Consider the following 14,149-nt stretch of genomic DNA (forward strand, 5'->3'; position numbering starts at 1 on the left):
CCTGTCTTCTCAATGTTCTGAGGCATTCTTTCAAGCCTACGGATATTTTAATTGTAAATGCCAGCTCAGAGATTATTTTTAAAAATGCCCAACAACTTAAGATGCTGGATTTAAACAAACAAAGAAAAAAAGCAAAATAAGCCATCAAAACCCCAACAACTTTGATCTCTTCAAAGGACTGATTGGATGCCAAGGGCCTTCATTTACAAACATGTAAAAAATTGCATTTGATGAATTATTACCTAGAGATCACCAGATCCTTTGCATTCTCTTAAGAGGGTTGACAAACATGTAAAAAAATGCGTATTATGCATCAGAGGTTAAAAGATGCGTCTCAAAGGCAAGGAAGGTTCGGGTTTACATTAGCTGTTTCGGAGCAAGCTTCCCCAAGCAGCTCTGCTTTACACCGTGTCCCATACCTGTGCCTTGAGGGGCATCAGGACCCAGGCAGAATGATGTCACTGGCATGCCAGCGTGCATTTGGGAAGCTTACACTTATAGAAACAGTTTGTTGCTAGATTTTGGATTGGGATTTCACGATTGCAAACTCAGAACTGCAGGCATGTCAAACTACTCAGTCACAGTGGAAGGGAAGAGGTTTCCTTACCAGAAGAAAGCTTCTGCAGACCAGGTAGCAGCCTAAGTAATTCATCATTTTACACTGGTGACAGAGTGATTAATTTCCAGTTGAAATACTGAGAATTAACAGAAAAGCAAGACAATGAGTTTGAAAGCAATTTAACAAAGTTTCCATATCAAAATCTGCATTTAAGTTTCCAAACCAAGGTGAAGAAAGCTTGCACTGGCTTTTCAGGAATGTTGCAGTTGTCTTAGCTTGCTGAGGCTGCAGGTGCTTCACTTCCAAGGAAATAAAAGCAGAGTCCATTTACTAAAAATGCAAATAGAACATAAACCAGCAATGTACTGACAGAAAACCGTGCAGATTTCATTGAAAAGGTCGGGATTTATTTAAAAGAAAAACATTTATTACAGAAAATTAAGTACTTTCACAATGTTGATCAACAATTTCACCTTGATTTTCATGGTAGCATACTCCACCTATGCAGTACAAACATACCTATGCAACAATATCGGCATCTGCACTCATGTGCCACGTTGATATATTTCCTGTGTGTGATAATATATACATAATAATCCAGAGTCCTGAACACCTCCATCTGCTGACAAGATTTTCAAACCAAAGAAACATTTTTTCAGCCACTGTGATCAAGCTTTTCAAGGAACAAAATTTGAACCCGAATATCCAAAACTTGGCCTTCAACTCTATAGCCCAAAGTCCAAAATAGACAACGTGACTCTCACTGGCTGGCTCAGTCTCACAGAGCAAAGTTTTACCAGCACGTCTTGATTGATTTGTCTTGCAGAAATAAATCCGATGATACATGACTACAATTAGTAAGCCAAGGGTCCTAGGAGAAGGACATAAAAATATGGCTGACTAGCATTTTTGAGATAAATTCATTTCAAATTCTTTATTAGAAGAAAAGAAGAGACCTGTACTTCCTTTGCTAACAAAGCATGGTTTAAGCCTTAATATATTTATTTGAAAAAGTCTGTAGTGTGTAAATGTTTTCATTTCCCAACCTAATCCTTAGAGTGAAATATTCATTCCTAACCACATTCATCTCTTCAGCTAAGTACATCAGTCACGATGTAAACTGCATCCTGCCACTCTTTTTCATGCATGCTGGGTTTGAGATCTGTAAGCTTGGAGTACTAAATTCAGAGCTATTTCTATGGGTAGTGTGCAAACTAAACAAAGCTAAAGAGTGCAAGAGCACTTCTCTGGCTTTTGACGTCTCTATACTCTGCTCCTGTGATATCTGAAAGCTTAACTGATACACGTTATTCCGTATCAAACTGGAAGTGAGGAGGTTTGTTACAGAACCACACCTGGTCAAGTTCTCTTCAAAAAACTGTTTATAGAGCTCTGCCACTTTTGTTTCCATGTACTTGTTGAGCACGGAGTTTGAAAGAGGCTCCTCACAGAGAATGATACTCCTATCTCCAGCTTCATCTCCACACAGAGATTTTATATTGGGCCTTTCGGGATGCTCACACAGAGGGGACGGCCCCAGAGGAATATCTATGGACAGCAGAACAGGGCCATCGGGAAGTTCATCACACACATGGTCCAAAACACAACCTGAATCACACGTATGGCCCCCCACACGGTCTCCCCCAATATGTAAGTCAGGATAGTTTTGATAAATACTGTTGCATGACCAGGATCTGTACAAGTCCATCTGCTCAGTATTTTGCTCTCTTTTGGGGATATGTAAAGCTGGCGATACAGTTCCTTTAACAAGTGTTTTCTGATCTTTTGGAGGTGCCTCTTGTATGGATCTCCGCTGAGGACCACCCCTGTGTTCCATTTTGCTACCCCTAGCAGAGATCTCACTCTGCTTCTCACATCCATCAGCAAAGCCTTTAATTTTTGGTTTATCTACAAGTTTCTGTCTCCAAATTCCCTCTTCAACCTTTCTGGATGCATGAGATCTGCGAGGTTTATCTTGATGACAGCTTTCTTTATAGATGAGGCTGGTTAAGATGCCTTCTGCCAGCATGACGACAAGCGTGAGCAACAGTCTAATCACCAGAGTTCCATGTGGTCCTGTAAGCGAAGGACAGGCAGGCAGAGTATCTCAAACATATTTGGACAAAGAGGAATAATAATAAAAAATGAACAACGCACCTTTCATATTTTAGAGAAAAAGGAAAATTAGTCTTTATTTTCTACAATTTTAACCTCTATACCATGTCAACAAAAGTAATTCCGAAGACACAGAAAGGGCATTAACCCGGTTTTTCATCTGTAGTATCACTTCTGTTCCTAAGTATCTCTTCTGCATTGTGGCTAGTTGAAAAGCTACAAAAATCAGCAAGATTAGTTTACTTGTCTATATCACTACCAACAGTTGCAAATCAAGATTTTCCATTGAAAGACAACAATTTCTAAGAGCCAAAGAGGTGACACAGGAAGGAAATCAAGATCAAATTCAGACTTAGAGGTTGATTCTGAATTGGCCTGAGCCCTCCTGCAAGGTGCCAAGGATCTTCAAAAGATGCCAATAGTTCTTCAGGCCTAATAAAACTGCATCCAAAATGCAATTCACATACACAAATGATTTTAGAGTTCCTCTTAATGATGATTTTTAAAGATATAGTTAGTTTGTCTTCCCTAATAGTGAAGTGATGAGTAGTATGTTTCTGTATCTATAGGCTCCACAGTTACACTAAATGCACATGAGTAATTAAAGGCTAGCCAATATGTCTCAAAATAATCTGCTACAGTTAATTATTCCTTAACATTCCTTTTCAATTTGCTTACTGTTAAAATCAATGGGAATCTTTCCCTTCAGAGCCAAGTCCAACCTAGACTCTCTAAGGAAAAGATCATCACCACTCCTCTTACGGAGGAATGGGAAAGGTCAACACAAGAAAACCTCTCTGTTCTTCAAATGACTTTTTAATCTCTTCATAATCTCTGAAGTACCTTCACACACCTCTCATGGTTTGGAACAGGGGAGGCAAGGGATGAGGCAGTTTTACTGAAGAGTACATCATAATTCTCCCAAACAACTTGATGTACTGACACGCTGTTTGAAATTCACCAGAAACGCCGCTTATATCAGGGACAACTAAGGCTCAATACTTTTCACAGTGCTGGCAATTCACATCAGTAGTAATGCCATGCCAGTCACTAGATAGTTCTGTGCACAAACGAAACCACTGCAAATTTAATACGATATCTGATATATAACCAGAAAGATCCTCCTCACTCAACTCATTTGCTTCTATCAGCAACCAAACCATATACTCTGGCTTATTTGTTTTGCAACAAAACTTGATGCACAGGGTCATTTATTTTTAATCCCAGTTCTAAAACTCCAATTACTCGAGAGATGGAATTTCTCGACTTCTCTTCTAAATTTACACATTGCCACAGTACAACCGTTTGGTTTTTTTCTTTTTCGGGGTTTTTTTTGTAGCTTGAATGGCACTGTTCCCTCCCTGAAGCTGAAGGTAACACTGAAATTGCGGTATGTTTGCAAGGGAGACCAAAGCAGACAAGAAAGGCAGTACACCATGCCCTGCCTGTTACATTAGCATAACTGTTTCTCTACAGAATCATTTACATATGTAAAAAGCAGGACAACATTTTCTTAAGCATTTAAGGCATTTAGGAAATCAAGTGCCGTTTTCAAAAGAGACAACAGTACTTGGCAGTCTCAGTCTTGCTGAACCTCAATGGAATTTGCAATGCTGCATGCCTCATTTGCTTCTGAAAAGCAGGACACAGGTACCTAGACCCTTACATGCTAAATAATTTTGCTTTGAAAATGCTCATAGTGCTAGTGTAGAGCTAAAACGTGGCAGTCTTAGCAAAACTGCTGTCTTTAAAAAAAATTAAATAGTGTCTGCATTCTGGAACAAAGCATAAGAATTTTTTTAAAGGCACAAAAAGCTCAGACTTACCGATCCTAGTCGGGTGAGAGAGGCAGATAATCACATAGCCCAGAACTCTCCTACTACAGCTGCTGTAAGAGAATAGATTCTTACATACTCTTTCTTTACTGCTGTCTATGTGGAAAAAAACCTTCCATACACATGATTTAGTTCCCCATTTTTTCGCTTCTAAAACAGAAGTGATCCCACTGGAAAAGTGAGTGGTTTTTGAATACAAAGTGACACTAGATCTAAAAGAGGATGTTAAAAAAAAAAAAGAAGAGATGTTTCCGATTGTGGTGCAACGCTGATGAGTTGCTAACTGCCATAATGTCATTTAAAACCAACAAAGACTACTAAAGGATCAGAGTGCCTGTACTTTGCCAGGCTGTTCAAAACTGAAACAATTCCTCTAAACATTTCCATCTACAGAAGTTCAGTTTTGTTCTAATATCCACCTGACTTACAGAGGCGATGTTATTTACATAATTTCCCCTTTTGAAACAATAAGTTAAATTAATAGTCTTGTGACCTTCTTCTGATGGGGAAGCAGTTGACAACTTTGTTTCATCAAGATTTTGATGAAATATCATTTGTCTAGAAAACACAAATACGAGAATCTGCCTCTGAAAGCAGTAGCAATCAGACAGCTGTGGACGATCACTTTTTTTTTTGCTCATTGACCAAAGCCACTTTCTCTGGGCTCAGAAATTAACTCCATCTCAATGGCACGTCAGACATGCCCCCATGGCATTGCTAGCGTGTCCTTCTCCCACAAGCTGAGGCTGAGCTACTACACTGAGCCACACCACTCCCCCAGCACCAGATCCAGTCTACAGTTTGAAGACTTTCTGTTGATGCCTTTCTAAATTTCCTTATTTGCAGATGAAAAAATAAATAATTCAGAAGCTGAATCTCAACCAAGTACTGGACAAAAGATCTTAAAAAGACACCATTTAATGTAGTGATATGAGCAAGACACAAATGCAAAATAAAACTAGAGTGCAAAGATAACATTACAACAACATTCTGATTGCAACCCATCGTGCAACATGTTTTGGCAATTAAATAATGATGAGTCTTAGAAATGAATTAATGTAAGGTTTGATATAACTATGACCACATAGGTCTAATGAAGTCTCTAAAATTATTCCTCTTCCCTACTTATCACCTGTATTTCACAAAAAAGACTTCTGGTTTTACAGAGCCAGAATGAAAGCCATTTTTAGTCCCGCTGAATTTGTATAAAACTGATTTCATATTTAAAAGTTGTTTAAAATTATTTTTGATCACCTCACACCATTCATTTCTTCTGCATGCTAGATGGGGCTGTGACTTCAACAGAGTACTCCTGCCCCAGTCTTGGAGGGCAGGAAACAGGATGGTTCAAATTCCATGTAGTTTTAAATCTTGCCTCCATCACTGAGCTTGTAATTAGTGCCAGCTGTGGTGGTGTTTTCTGCGAGGTAGTTTCAACAAAACACAAAAGTAACAGAGAGAGGGAGAGGAAGAAATCAAATTAGGTAATTAGTCTTGAGTGATTAAAAACAAGTCACCTTTCATCTCAGTTGTACTCAGGTGTCAAATGCATCAATATGCAAGGAAATGAATGCATTTCTATCAATAAGATCTTGCCAATGTGTTTCTGTTAGTAAGATCTTACCAAAAATAAATAGAAATATTACAAAAATAAAACCAGAGCAAGGCAGAACCAAAGTAATTTCAGAAGCTGGAAACAGACTGCAGCCAGTCAGCAAGACAAGCACGTCTGAATCCCGAGGCTGAACTTAAAGGAGAATGTATAAAGGAAAAAAAAATATTTGACTGCATCATTCATGTATAGGGAAAAAATTAATATAGCAGTGCGTATTACCACACGCACTTGTCACATTTCTGAAATACAGCAGCATGTGCGCAACGCCCCTGACTTCGGCCCTGACACGGTGTTTGATGCACGTGTGGCGGTGAAGCAGCAGCTGCTGACGGTCGCTGTTCCCCAGCACAGCTGTTGCAAGGCTTTGCCACTCGCAGCAGCAGGACTCCATTCCAACAGCCCCGAGCTCCCCGCAGCCCATACGCCCCGGCACAGCGGCTCCCGGGCACGTCCCGGACACGCGCCCGCCCCACCGCCGCTCCTCGGCGCCGCCTCCCGCGCCCGATGCACGGAGCGCAGCCCCGGCCCCGCCCGGCCGCACCGCGGGCCTGCGCCGCCACCTGCCGGCACCCACGGCCTTTCGGCCGGCCGCCGCTCCGGGGGGCCGCAGTGCTTCGTGAACACAGCGCAGCCCAGCCCCCCACACCGCGGCGGGCGGGCGGCACGGCGGGGCCGCGGGGAGCCAAGGCCGCGGGGAGGCGGGTCCGGAGCGCCTCCCCCGGGCCGCACAGCTGCGGCGGGCCCCGGCGCCGAGGGGAGGGCGGCGGCCCGCGCTCGGCGAGGCCGCCGCCGGGAGAACGCTGCGGAGAGGAGTGGGAGAGCGGCGCTCCCGGCGGCGGGGCCGCCCCCGCACGCCTCACGGTAACGGAACAGGCCGCCCGCGCCCACCCCACTCCCGCCGTGCCGCCCCAGCGCCGAGGGAGGGCGGGTCTTCACGCTGACTGACAGGAGGAGCGGCCAATCGGGAAGGCGGGGCCCAGTCGCTGTATGGCGGTTCGTTGCCGCCGCAGCAACGCCACGAGGCGGCGGCCGGTGGGGGGACGCGGCCGCCATGACGGTCTGTTCCCCCGGCGGGGCCGCGGGGGGCGGCGAAGCCCCGGCCGCTCGGCCCAGCCCGAACCCCGGCACGGCAGGGGAGGCCGCAGGCACTCGGGGCTGGGCGCCACCGAGCAGCGGGGCGAGTTCCCCGGCCTGCGGGCGGGTGACGGCCCGGGCCCCGCAGCCGGAGGCGGTGGGAAGGGCGGCCCCGGCGGACGTGAATCCGGGTTTAATGCCGGTGCCTGGTCCAGTTCTGTTTGCATAACGACAAATAACCTGCCCTGCCTGCTGGGAGCGGGCTCGAAAAGGGATTGGAGTGAGAGGGGAATTGTACTGCAGTTGACATTATATTAATGATGTTGCTGGCTGTGGGTTTTTTTAAAGGATTTTGAGACGTTACACCAAGTGACTGAAAATGGAAGTCTCAAAGTTCCTGAAGATGCCTTCAATAAACCAACCTGAGAGAAGGGATTACTGTAGATAGAACCAATTCTGATACTCCGCAAATGCAGCATACTACACGTATTTTACACGGAATACTCATTATTTACAGCAACAGTGCTCACCACCTGTACCAAGAGTGATTACTTCATCGCTTTAAGCTTTTAGAATCCTATTGCATTTTCCAGAGTTTTTCCAAAAGTTTACTAACAGTTCAAAATTGTTACTGATAGAAAAGTTCATTATTAACAATTTTGAAATCTAAAACATTCTACCAAGATCACATAATTTAGACAAATCACAGACTACTTCTGTGGGAAGCTCAGTACAAGTAATTTGAGTGGGATTATTTTGTGTAGGTACAAATTCAGGTGCGTTTCATGGATCTTTTTTTTTTTTCTACACTAAGTGTAATCCATTTCCAGAACAAGCGCAGATGCTGTCATGATCCCGGTGACAAAGGGGAAAAGAAAGTAACATGGAAGAAATGCAGTGCCAGTACTCGGATCAGAAACGGGCTGTATGGATGGGAGCAACGAGTACATGCCTTCATTTTCTGCTTTCCCCTTGAACCAGCTCGACATCAGAGGCTGGGGAGATGCAAACACAGAATACCTCTCTAGGCAGTATTGTGCAGGCTCTCCCACTGTTGTATTTGCATCACACAAAAAATCCTGAAAAAGCAAGAATGGCAAAAGAGGAAAACGCTAAGTCAGGAAACGTTAATGGCTTGGTCCCAGGTAATGAGCTGTCTCGAGTTTCTTTTTAAATTGGCTATTAAAATTCTCTTACCATAATGGGGAAAACACAGGAGAGATCTGGTCTGGTAAAAGTTCTTAACACAGGTTACCGATCAATCTGAATCTATTATTACATTGATAGATTTAAATTAGTCCAAAAAAAATTACGTTGTGCTTCGCAAGTCTTATTTTTTTGTATTTCTCGAACTATGTGCCTGAGTGCACAGGACTGGCCAATACTTTTTTCTAATGTTAAAAAAATAAACCCGAACAGAAAACCAAGCCACAGAACAGATCTTTACTTACAGCGTGTGTGTGTATATATATGTATACACACACACATAATACACACAACCTCCTACCAGCAATCGAGGTGCTCAAGAGCGACTTGTTACCTGCTTGTGCTGACTGCAACTGTACCTCACGGTAACACATTCTGGGCATTGTGAAGGTAACTGAGCTGCCCTGCTGAACGAAGAGTCTTCAGTAAGGGGCTAGCAGGCACCCATCTCCACTATGCACACCTCCAATTTGTATTGCAAGACACTTCTCGTATTTGAAATCCACGCAACAGGAGCTGAACGATACAATCAGACTTTACAGAATGTTCCATGTCATATTGATTAAGAATATTAAACAAGAAATTAATGAAATCCCACATTAGTTGGTAGAAAAGTTTATTACAGTGCACACCATTGTAAACTGAAACAGCAAGTAAACATATGCGCACACGTGGTTTGTTTTTCAAACAGATTTCTGAAAAGTATTTGTATTGAGCTTTACATTAATGAATAACAAATTGGGCTTTTTAAGACTTTTTTTTTATAAACAGGAAAACCAGAGATTTTTCTGAGTTATACAAGTGAAGTGCATATACAAGGAAAGTAAATGGGATTACCCGTGATTTAGAAATGGCATTAAAAGCCCTTTTCCCTATCTTACATTATGGACCATTTTTTAAGACACTAAAGGGCAATTAAGCATGAGAGACAAGCCACAAACACCATTAGATGACATCGGTGTAACTGACAGTTCTCGGTTGTGCTTGAGGTGGTCAGAGAGAAAAAAGTTGATCCTATAAATGGCAAAACAAGCAGCTTTTTTGAAACCACTCTTTAAAGAATTAAGTTATTGGTTTCCTTCAGAGGATGTGAATTGAAGTCTGGGATTTGGGCAAGTCAATCCTAGTGCAGTTTAGGAGCTGCGGATGCACCTTCCGTAGCTCTACAGATGTAGGTGGTGCAAAGCTTAAAAAGAATGCACCTGGCTGGATCTACCAGGCAAATAGAGGTAAAAGTGAATAGTTTTAGTTAAAAAATTTTTCCTACACTGCCCTCCGGCAACACAGATACTAAATAACATAGTTTCCCCGCTGTGAGCATAAAGCTAATTAATTACGCATTGCAAAAAAAGCAACTGAGACTGTTTGGCAAGCTCTGCAGGCATGGGGCGAAGCCGATTTGCCCTGTCCACTTTCAGTTTGTACCTGCCTTGGGGCAAGAGCAGGAAAAACGGGTTAATTAGGGAGTGTAGTCAGCGCTCTCCCAAAACCCCCAAAACCTCCAATGACTATTTTGGGTAGGTGTATCTGATGTAATCAACACCCATTAGTTGCAACAGGTGAGAGATCCAACCCAAGAGAGTTCACATGCAGCAGCAGCAGATGCATTATGTTCGCTCTGTTGAATAGATCCTGTACTTTTAAAAAAATTTTCATTTGAAAACTCCGTTCAACTTAGGGGACCACCTCAAACCATGAACAAAACATGCAAACAAGTAAATCATGTCAGAAAGCACTCTAAAACAGTTTTATTGGAATGATAAAGGAATGGTTAATATACAGGTTAAATCCTCAATGCCTGCCTTCTACATGGGGGGGGGGGGGGGGGGGCGCGGAGAACAAAAAAAGAACAAACTCAGTTCTTGTGCCCATCATTAAACTAACACAGGTATAGGAAACAGAAAACCAGCATATAGGCAACAGATTCCTAGCACTCCTAAATTCATGCAAGATATCCGCATCAAAATGAAAGGTTTACAAGCAGTCCCACAACAAAGAGCTACTTTCGGTGGTTTTCAGTTTGTGTCGGTGCCTTGTTCCCCAGACAAAGAAATAATTCAGTCTGTCTCAACAGAGCTTTCTTAGGAATGCTGATACAGTTTGAACGCTACCATATGGCAAGGGGGGAGACCAGATGAGGGAAGTGACTCTGCTTTCTTAAACTGGGCAATTTTCTTGACCATCAGAAACAGAGATTGACATAGTTTCAGAATGTTTTGGGTCGCTGAACTGACAGAATTTGGCAGCAACTTTCAATTACAGCTGCTCCAAAATAATTACTGTAATTCACAAAGCTTACACCATACTTTCCTTACACAGGAAACGCAGCAAATTGGCATGAGTATAGCGACCTGTGTGTCAAATTCCAATTTCTTCGCAAGACTTCACTTAGTATTCTTACTTTCTCAAAAATTTGACCACTAGTTTAGACACAGAGAAAGACAAAGCCAATATTAAGAAAGAAAAATCACCTCGTCTGGGACAGACTAAATCAGAACAAACAACAAAAACCAGACAATGGATTTAAAACGTAACTTAGCTTCCATCCCCAAAAGATCTTACAAATAAATTTCACAAAATTGCAGTAATTACTGATAAAGCCTGTTAATGAAAAAGCACAAATGCATGTGTTAAATCTTGAAGGTAAGGCAACAGTAATCTATCCCTTGTGGTACTGCGCTGGCTTTTGTAAGCACAAGCCTCAAACTGACTCCCAGGCTCCCAAATCAGCAAAGATAAAACATCAATTAAATGTAATTTTAAGGAATTTGGCTCCGTGCTTGATCCTGCTTTCTTGGACGTCTGTGACTGTTTCATCACAAGCTGTGTAGAAGCAGAGCTGCTCTCCTACCAAAGCAACTAGTTGCATTTCTTTTCTAACAAATGTTGACAAAATCATCAGTTATAGTGAACAAAAGTGGAGCAAAAGCCCCTAAGAAATGTTGGCGAGGGAAGCACTTGATTACTGCACTTTGGAACACTTTTGTAAACATAAGTTTTTACTTTTATCCGCTTCCTAATTTCAGCCTGCAAAACTATGAACTGTAATCTGTTTCAGAAAGTATTTAAAAAGCTCTGTATACATTTTACAGCATCAGTGTAAAATAACCAAACAGCAATGATGCGTTGCAGGCTTTCTCTGATCTGTACCACCTGCTTCTGTTGTCATAAAGCAAAAAAAAAGCAAGATATGTATGCACAGAGCTATTAGAATGATCCTTTAACTATAGCAAGAACTAATTATCTTTCTTACTGTGTTTTGATGCTTTTGGGGAATAAGTACATTATGTGGTGCAAACTCATTTTAAATGACCCACACACTTTTAAAACCTTTTTCTTACCCTTCAGAGCACTTGCAGTTATTTTTATTTTTGTAGAATATAGCCAAGAAATACATGCTATCTCACAAGCACTGGGGGAACCGACAGGTTAATATTGCACGTGGTAAATTCACCAATACAAGACATTTTAATAGATTTGCAATTCCTGTAACAGCTTCATGATATGGCAATAACAATGGAAAAAAAGTTTTTAAGCCTTAAGAAGTCTTGCTTAATTACAATAGTTCTCACTATTCAAACGTTTCCTCATTTGAAAAAATGCTGTATGAATCTAATGACTACTTGAACATGCAGTAATATGCCTAATGCTATAAGCAGTGTGAACTGGTATTTTTGCAGAGAAATACATTAAAGGCTTTCACCCTTACACAGGTAAGGAAATGCCATTTCTGGCCGTTTTGGCTTATTTGCAACGTTGCCTGGGAATTAGCGCATATGTGGCTGAATCTTGCACACAGACAGGTCACCGAGTCATGCATAGGCAGCTGGGTGATGAACTTGCCAATGCAAAGGCTGTCCATTGCTGAAATCCCTTTTTGTCAAGAGCCCACATGGATCACTTAGATGAGAACTACATGGCATTTTTGTTTTAATCATCTGTACAGTGTGTTACAATACAAATCTTAAATATCCATTCTACAAAAGAACAAACACAACTTCCAAAAGTGACTACAATGGCTGTACTACACAATACCACCTACAATTTCATCTGAAACCAGAAAAGACACTGAAGAATTACTGTGTAATTCAGTAACATTTTTGAGGCAACTCAGGCACTAAAGTTAGTATCTGACAAGGGTTTAGATGCTGTTTTCCATATTTTAAATAGTTGGACCTCTAGGTATAACCCCATCTGTATTATTAGTACTAAAATAGTTTCTTTAAGTTTACACAAAATGGACGGATTGCCAAGACAGTTTAAACTACATGGAAATCATTCATGTCTTAATTGCTTCAGTTTCCTATGCTTCCAACTTTGTAATAATACACTCCATGCTCTCTACCTTTATGTTCACATTTTCATCTTGTGTTCAAATCTGTGTTATGTATGGTGAATGCTGCAAGCACCAATCATATGTTAGAAATCACATCTACGTTTCTTGAAGCAGACAATTGTACTATTTTATAAAAAGCTGTGGAAATTCCCTTTACAGAACATTTAAGGCAGTTGAAATTCATGCTTGCTGCTTTGCCAGTGCTTCAGCTTCCTGAAACGGCAGAAGAGAATTACACATATTAGTACTTTATGAGTCTACATATCTGTGTTTGCATATGATGTAACAAAAACTGCAGCAGTATGTGATTAAGAAGTGAGTAGCACTGAACCCAACTCAGTAGAGAGACCTCGCTGCCTGTGATGACATTATAAAACAAGGCCCATACGGTGCTGGCTTTAGCCCCAATTCTGAGCTAGCTCAAGTAGGACCTACAGGAATATTCCAGCCTGTGCCCACAGCCAGTTTTGACCATAAAAGTTTAAAACAAAGGAAGATCAGATGTAACAAGTGATGCCTCATTTCACATTAGGACACAAGAACTATTTAGAGATCAAAGATTATTTAGAGAACTATGGTTAAAAGGAAAATGAATTCTTAATTAATAAAAGCCCCCACATTAAAAAAAAAAAAAAAAAAAAAAAAAAAAAGGTCTCAGCAGAGATGCACTTTACTTTCTGAACCAAACCCTATCAAACAGCCAAAAGCCAGCGTTTTGCTTTTGCCTTCCAGAACAGTGATCAGAGCAGCCTGCCAGTCCTTGGGCAGACGCAGCCCGGAGCCGCTCCAGCACAAGGCCACTGCGTGAGACCTGTCCCCGGCTGGCAGCAGGTCTGTCCTGGCACACGCGTTGCTAAGTAATGTGCCAGCTCCCTGCTGCAGAGGCAAGCGAGCCTGAGCAGGATGTGCTCCCTGGGGAGCTCCTGCCTGCCACCAGCTCCCCATGCCCAGGGCTCCCAACCCACACCTCTTCAAGGTGCCTTCGGCTACATGAAAACATCCCTATGAAGCTTCTGAGACGAAGGAACAGCTAAAGCAGTTAGGCAGACATACCAGATAACCTCTTAACAATTCTCAGGATGTTTCAGAAGGAACATTAAAAAATAACAGCCTGCATTTTGCAGTTTTCTTTTAGCCTTTGTAAGATGGTCACAAACGGGAGCAATGACAACAGAAGAAATACAAAAGGATTTTTTTTCGGAAGATGGTTTCTACAAGTGTACTTGTTACTGAAGATTCATTTATTACCTGTTAGCAGCAACATGGCCTACAAGAAGATGAACAGAGTCCCACTGTAGCACTTCAGGGTGGACAGTTGGTTTATTTTAAAGGAAAAAGTTCAACATCTGCTAAACAACTTTCATATAATGGAGTTGTTTGCTTTTGCGACTGCATAGAAATACTGACAA

The 14,149-nt window shown here is 41.9% G+C and overlaps 2 protein-coding genes and 1 long non-coding RNA gene across 5 annotated transcripts in view; 1 reads left to right on the top strand and 2 right to left on the bottom strand.

Moving 5' to 3' along the window:
- Positions 1 to 944: 944 nt before the first annotated feature.
- LOC119157579 (TLR adapter interacting with SLC15A4 on the lysosome-like) lies at positions 945 to 6,519 on the bottom strand. Of its 3 annotated transcripts, none has more exons than XM_037408602.1 (4): positions 6,353 to 6,519; positions 5,764 to 5,929; positions 4,501 to 4,559; positions 945 to 2,635 (listed from the first exon to the last, which is right to left on the bottom strand). In XM_037408602.1, the coding sequence occupies exons 2-4, from the start codon at positions 5,775 to 5,777 to the stop codon at positions 1,668 to 1,670; spliced, it is 1,041 nt and encodes a 346-aa protein (XP_037264499.1). In that variant the 5' UTR covers positions 5,778 to 5,929; positions 6,353 to 6,519; the 3' UTR covers positions 945 to 1,667. The 3 variants fall into 3 exon arrangements, with proteins under 3 accessions (XP_037264499.1, XP_037264497.1, XP_037264496.1); XM_037408600.1 differs by having other exon boundaries at positions 4,501 to 4,562; XM_037408599.1 differs by lacking the exon at positions 6,353 to 6,519 and having other exon boundaries at positions 4,501 to 5,764.
- Positions 6,520 to 6,705: 186 nt separating this feature from the next.
- On the top strand, positions 6,706 to 10,231 carry LOC119157581. The gene is made up of 2 exons (XR_005107581.1): positions 6,706 to 6,985; positions 7,547 to 10,231. It is a non-coding gene; the product is annotated as an uncharacterized LOC119157581 (long non-coding RNA).
- SH3BGRL (SH3 domain binding glutamate rich protein like) overlaps positions 9,004 to 14,149 on the bottom strand; it is a 37,622-nt gene continuing 32,476 nt past the window's right edge. Inside the window, exon 4 of the mRNA XM_037408603.1 lies at positions 9,004 to 12,953. Coding sequence (XP_037264500.1) covers positions 12,921 to 12,953 — 33 coding nt within the window. The 3' untranslated portion in view covers positions 9,004 to 12,920. The remainder of the gene's footprint in view (positions 12,954 to 14,149) is intronic.

The sequence above is a fragment of the Falco rusticolus genome, chromosome 14 (genome assembly GCF_015220075.1).
Source record: "Falco rusticolus isolate bFalRus1 chromosome 14, bFalRus1.pri, whole genome shotgun sequence".
Classification (NCBI taxonomy): Eukaryota; Metazoa; Chordata; class Aves; order Falconiformes; family Falconidae; genus Falco; species Falco rusticolus.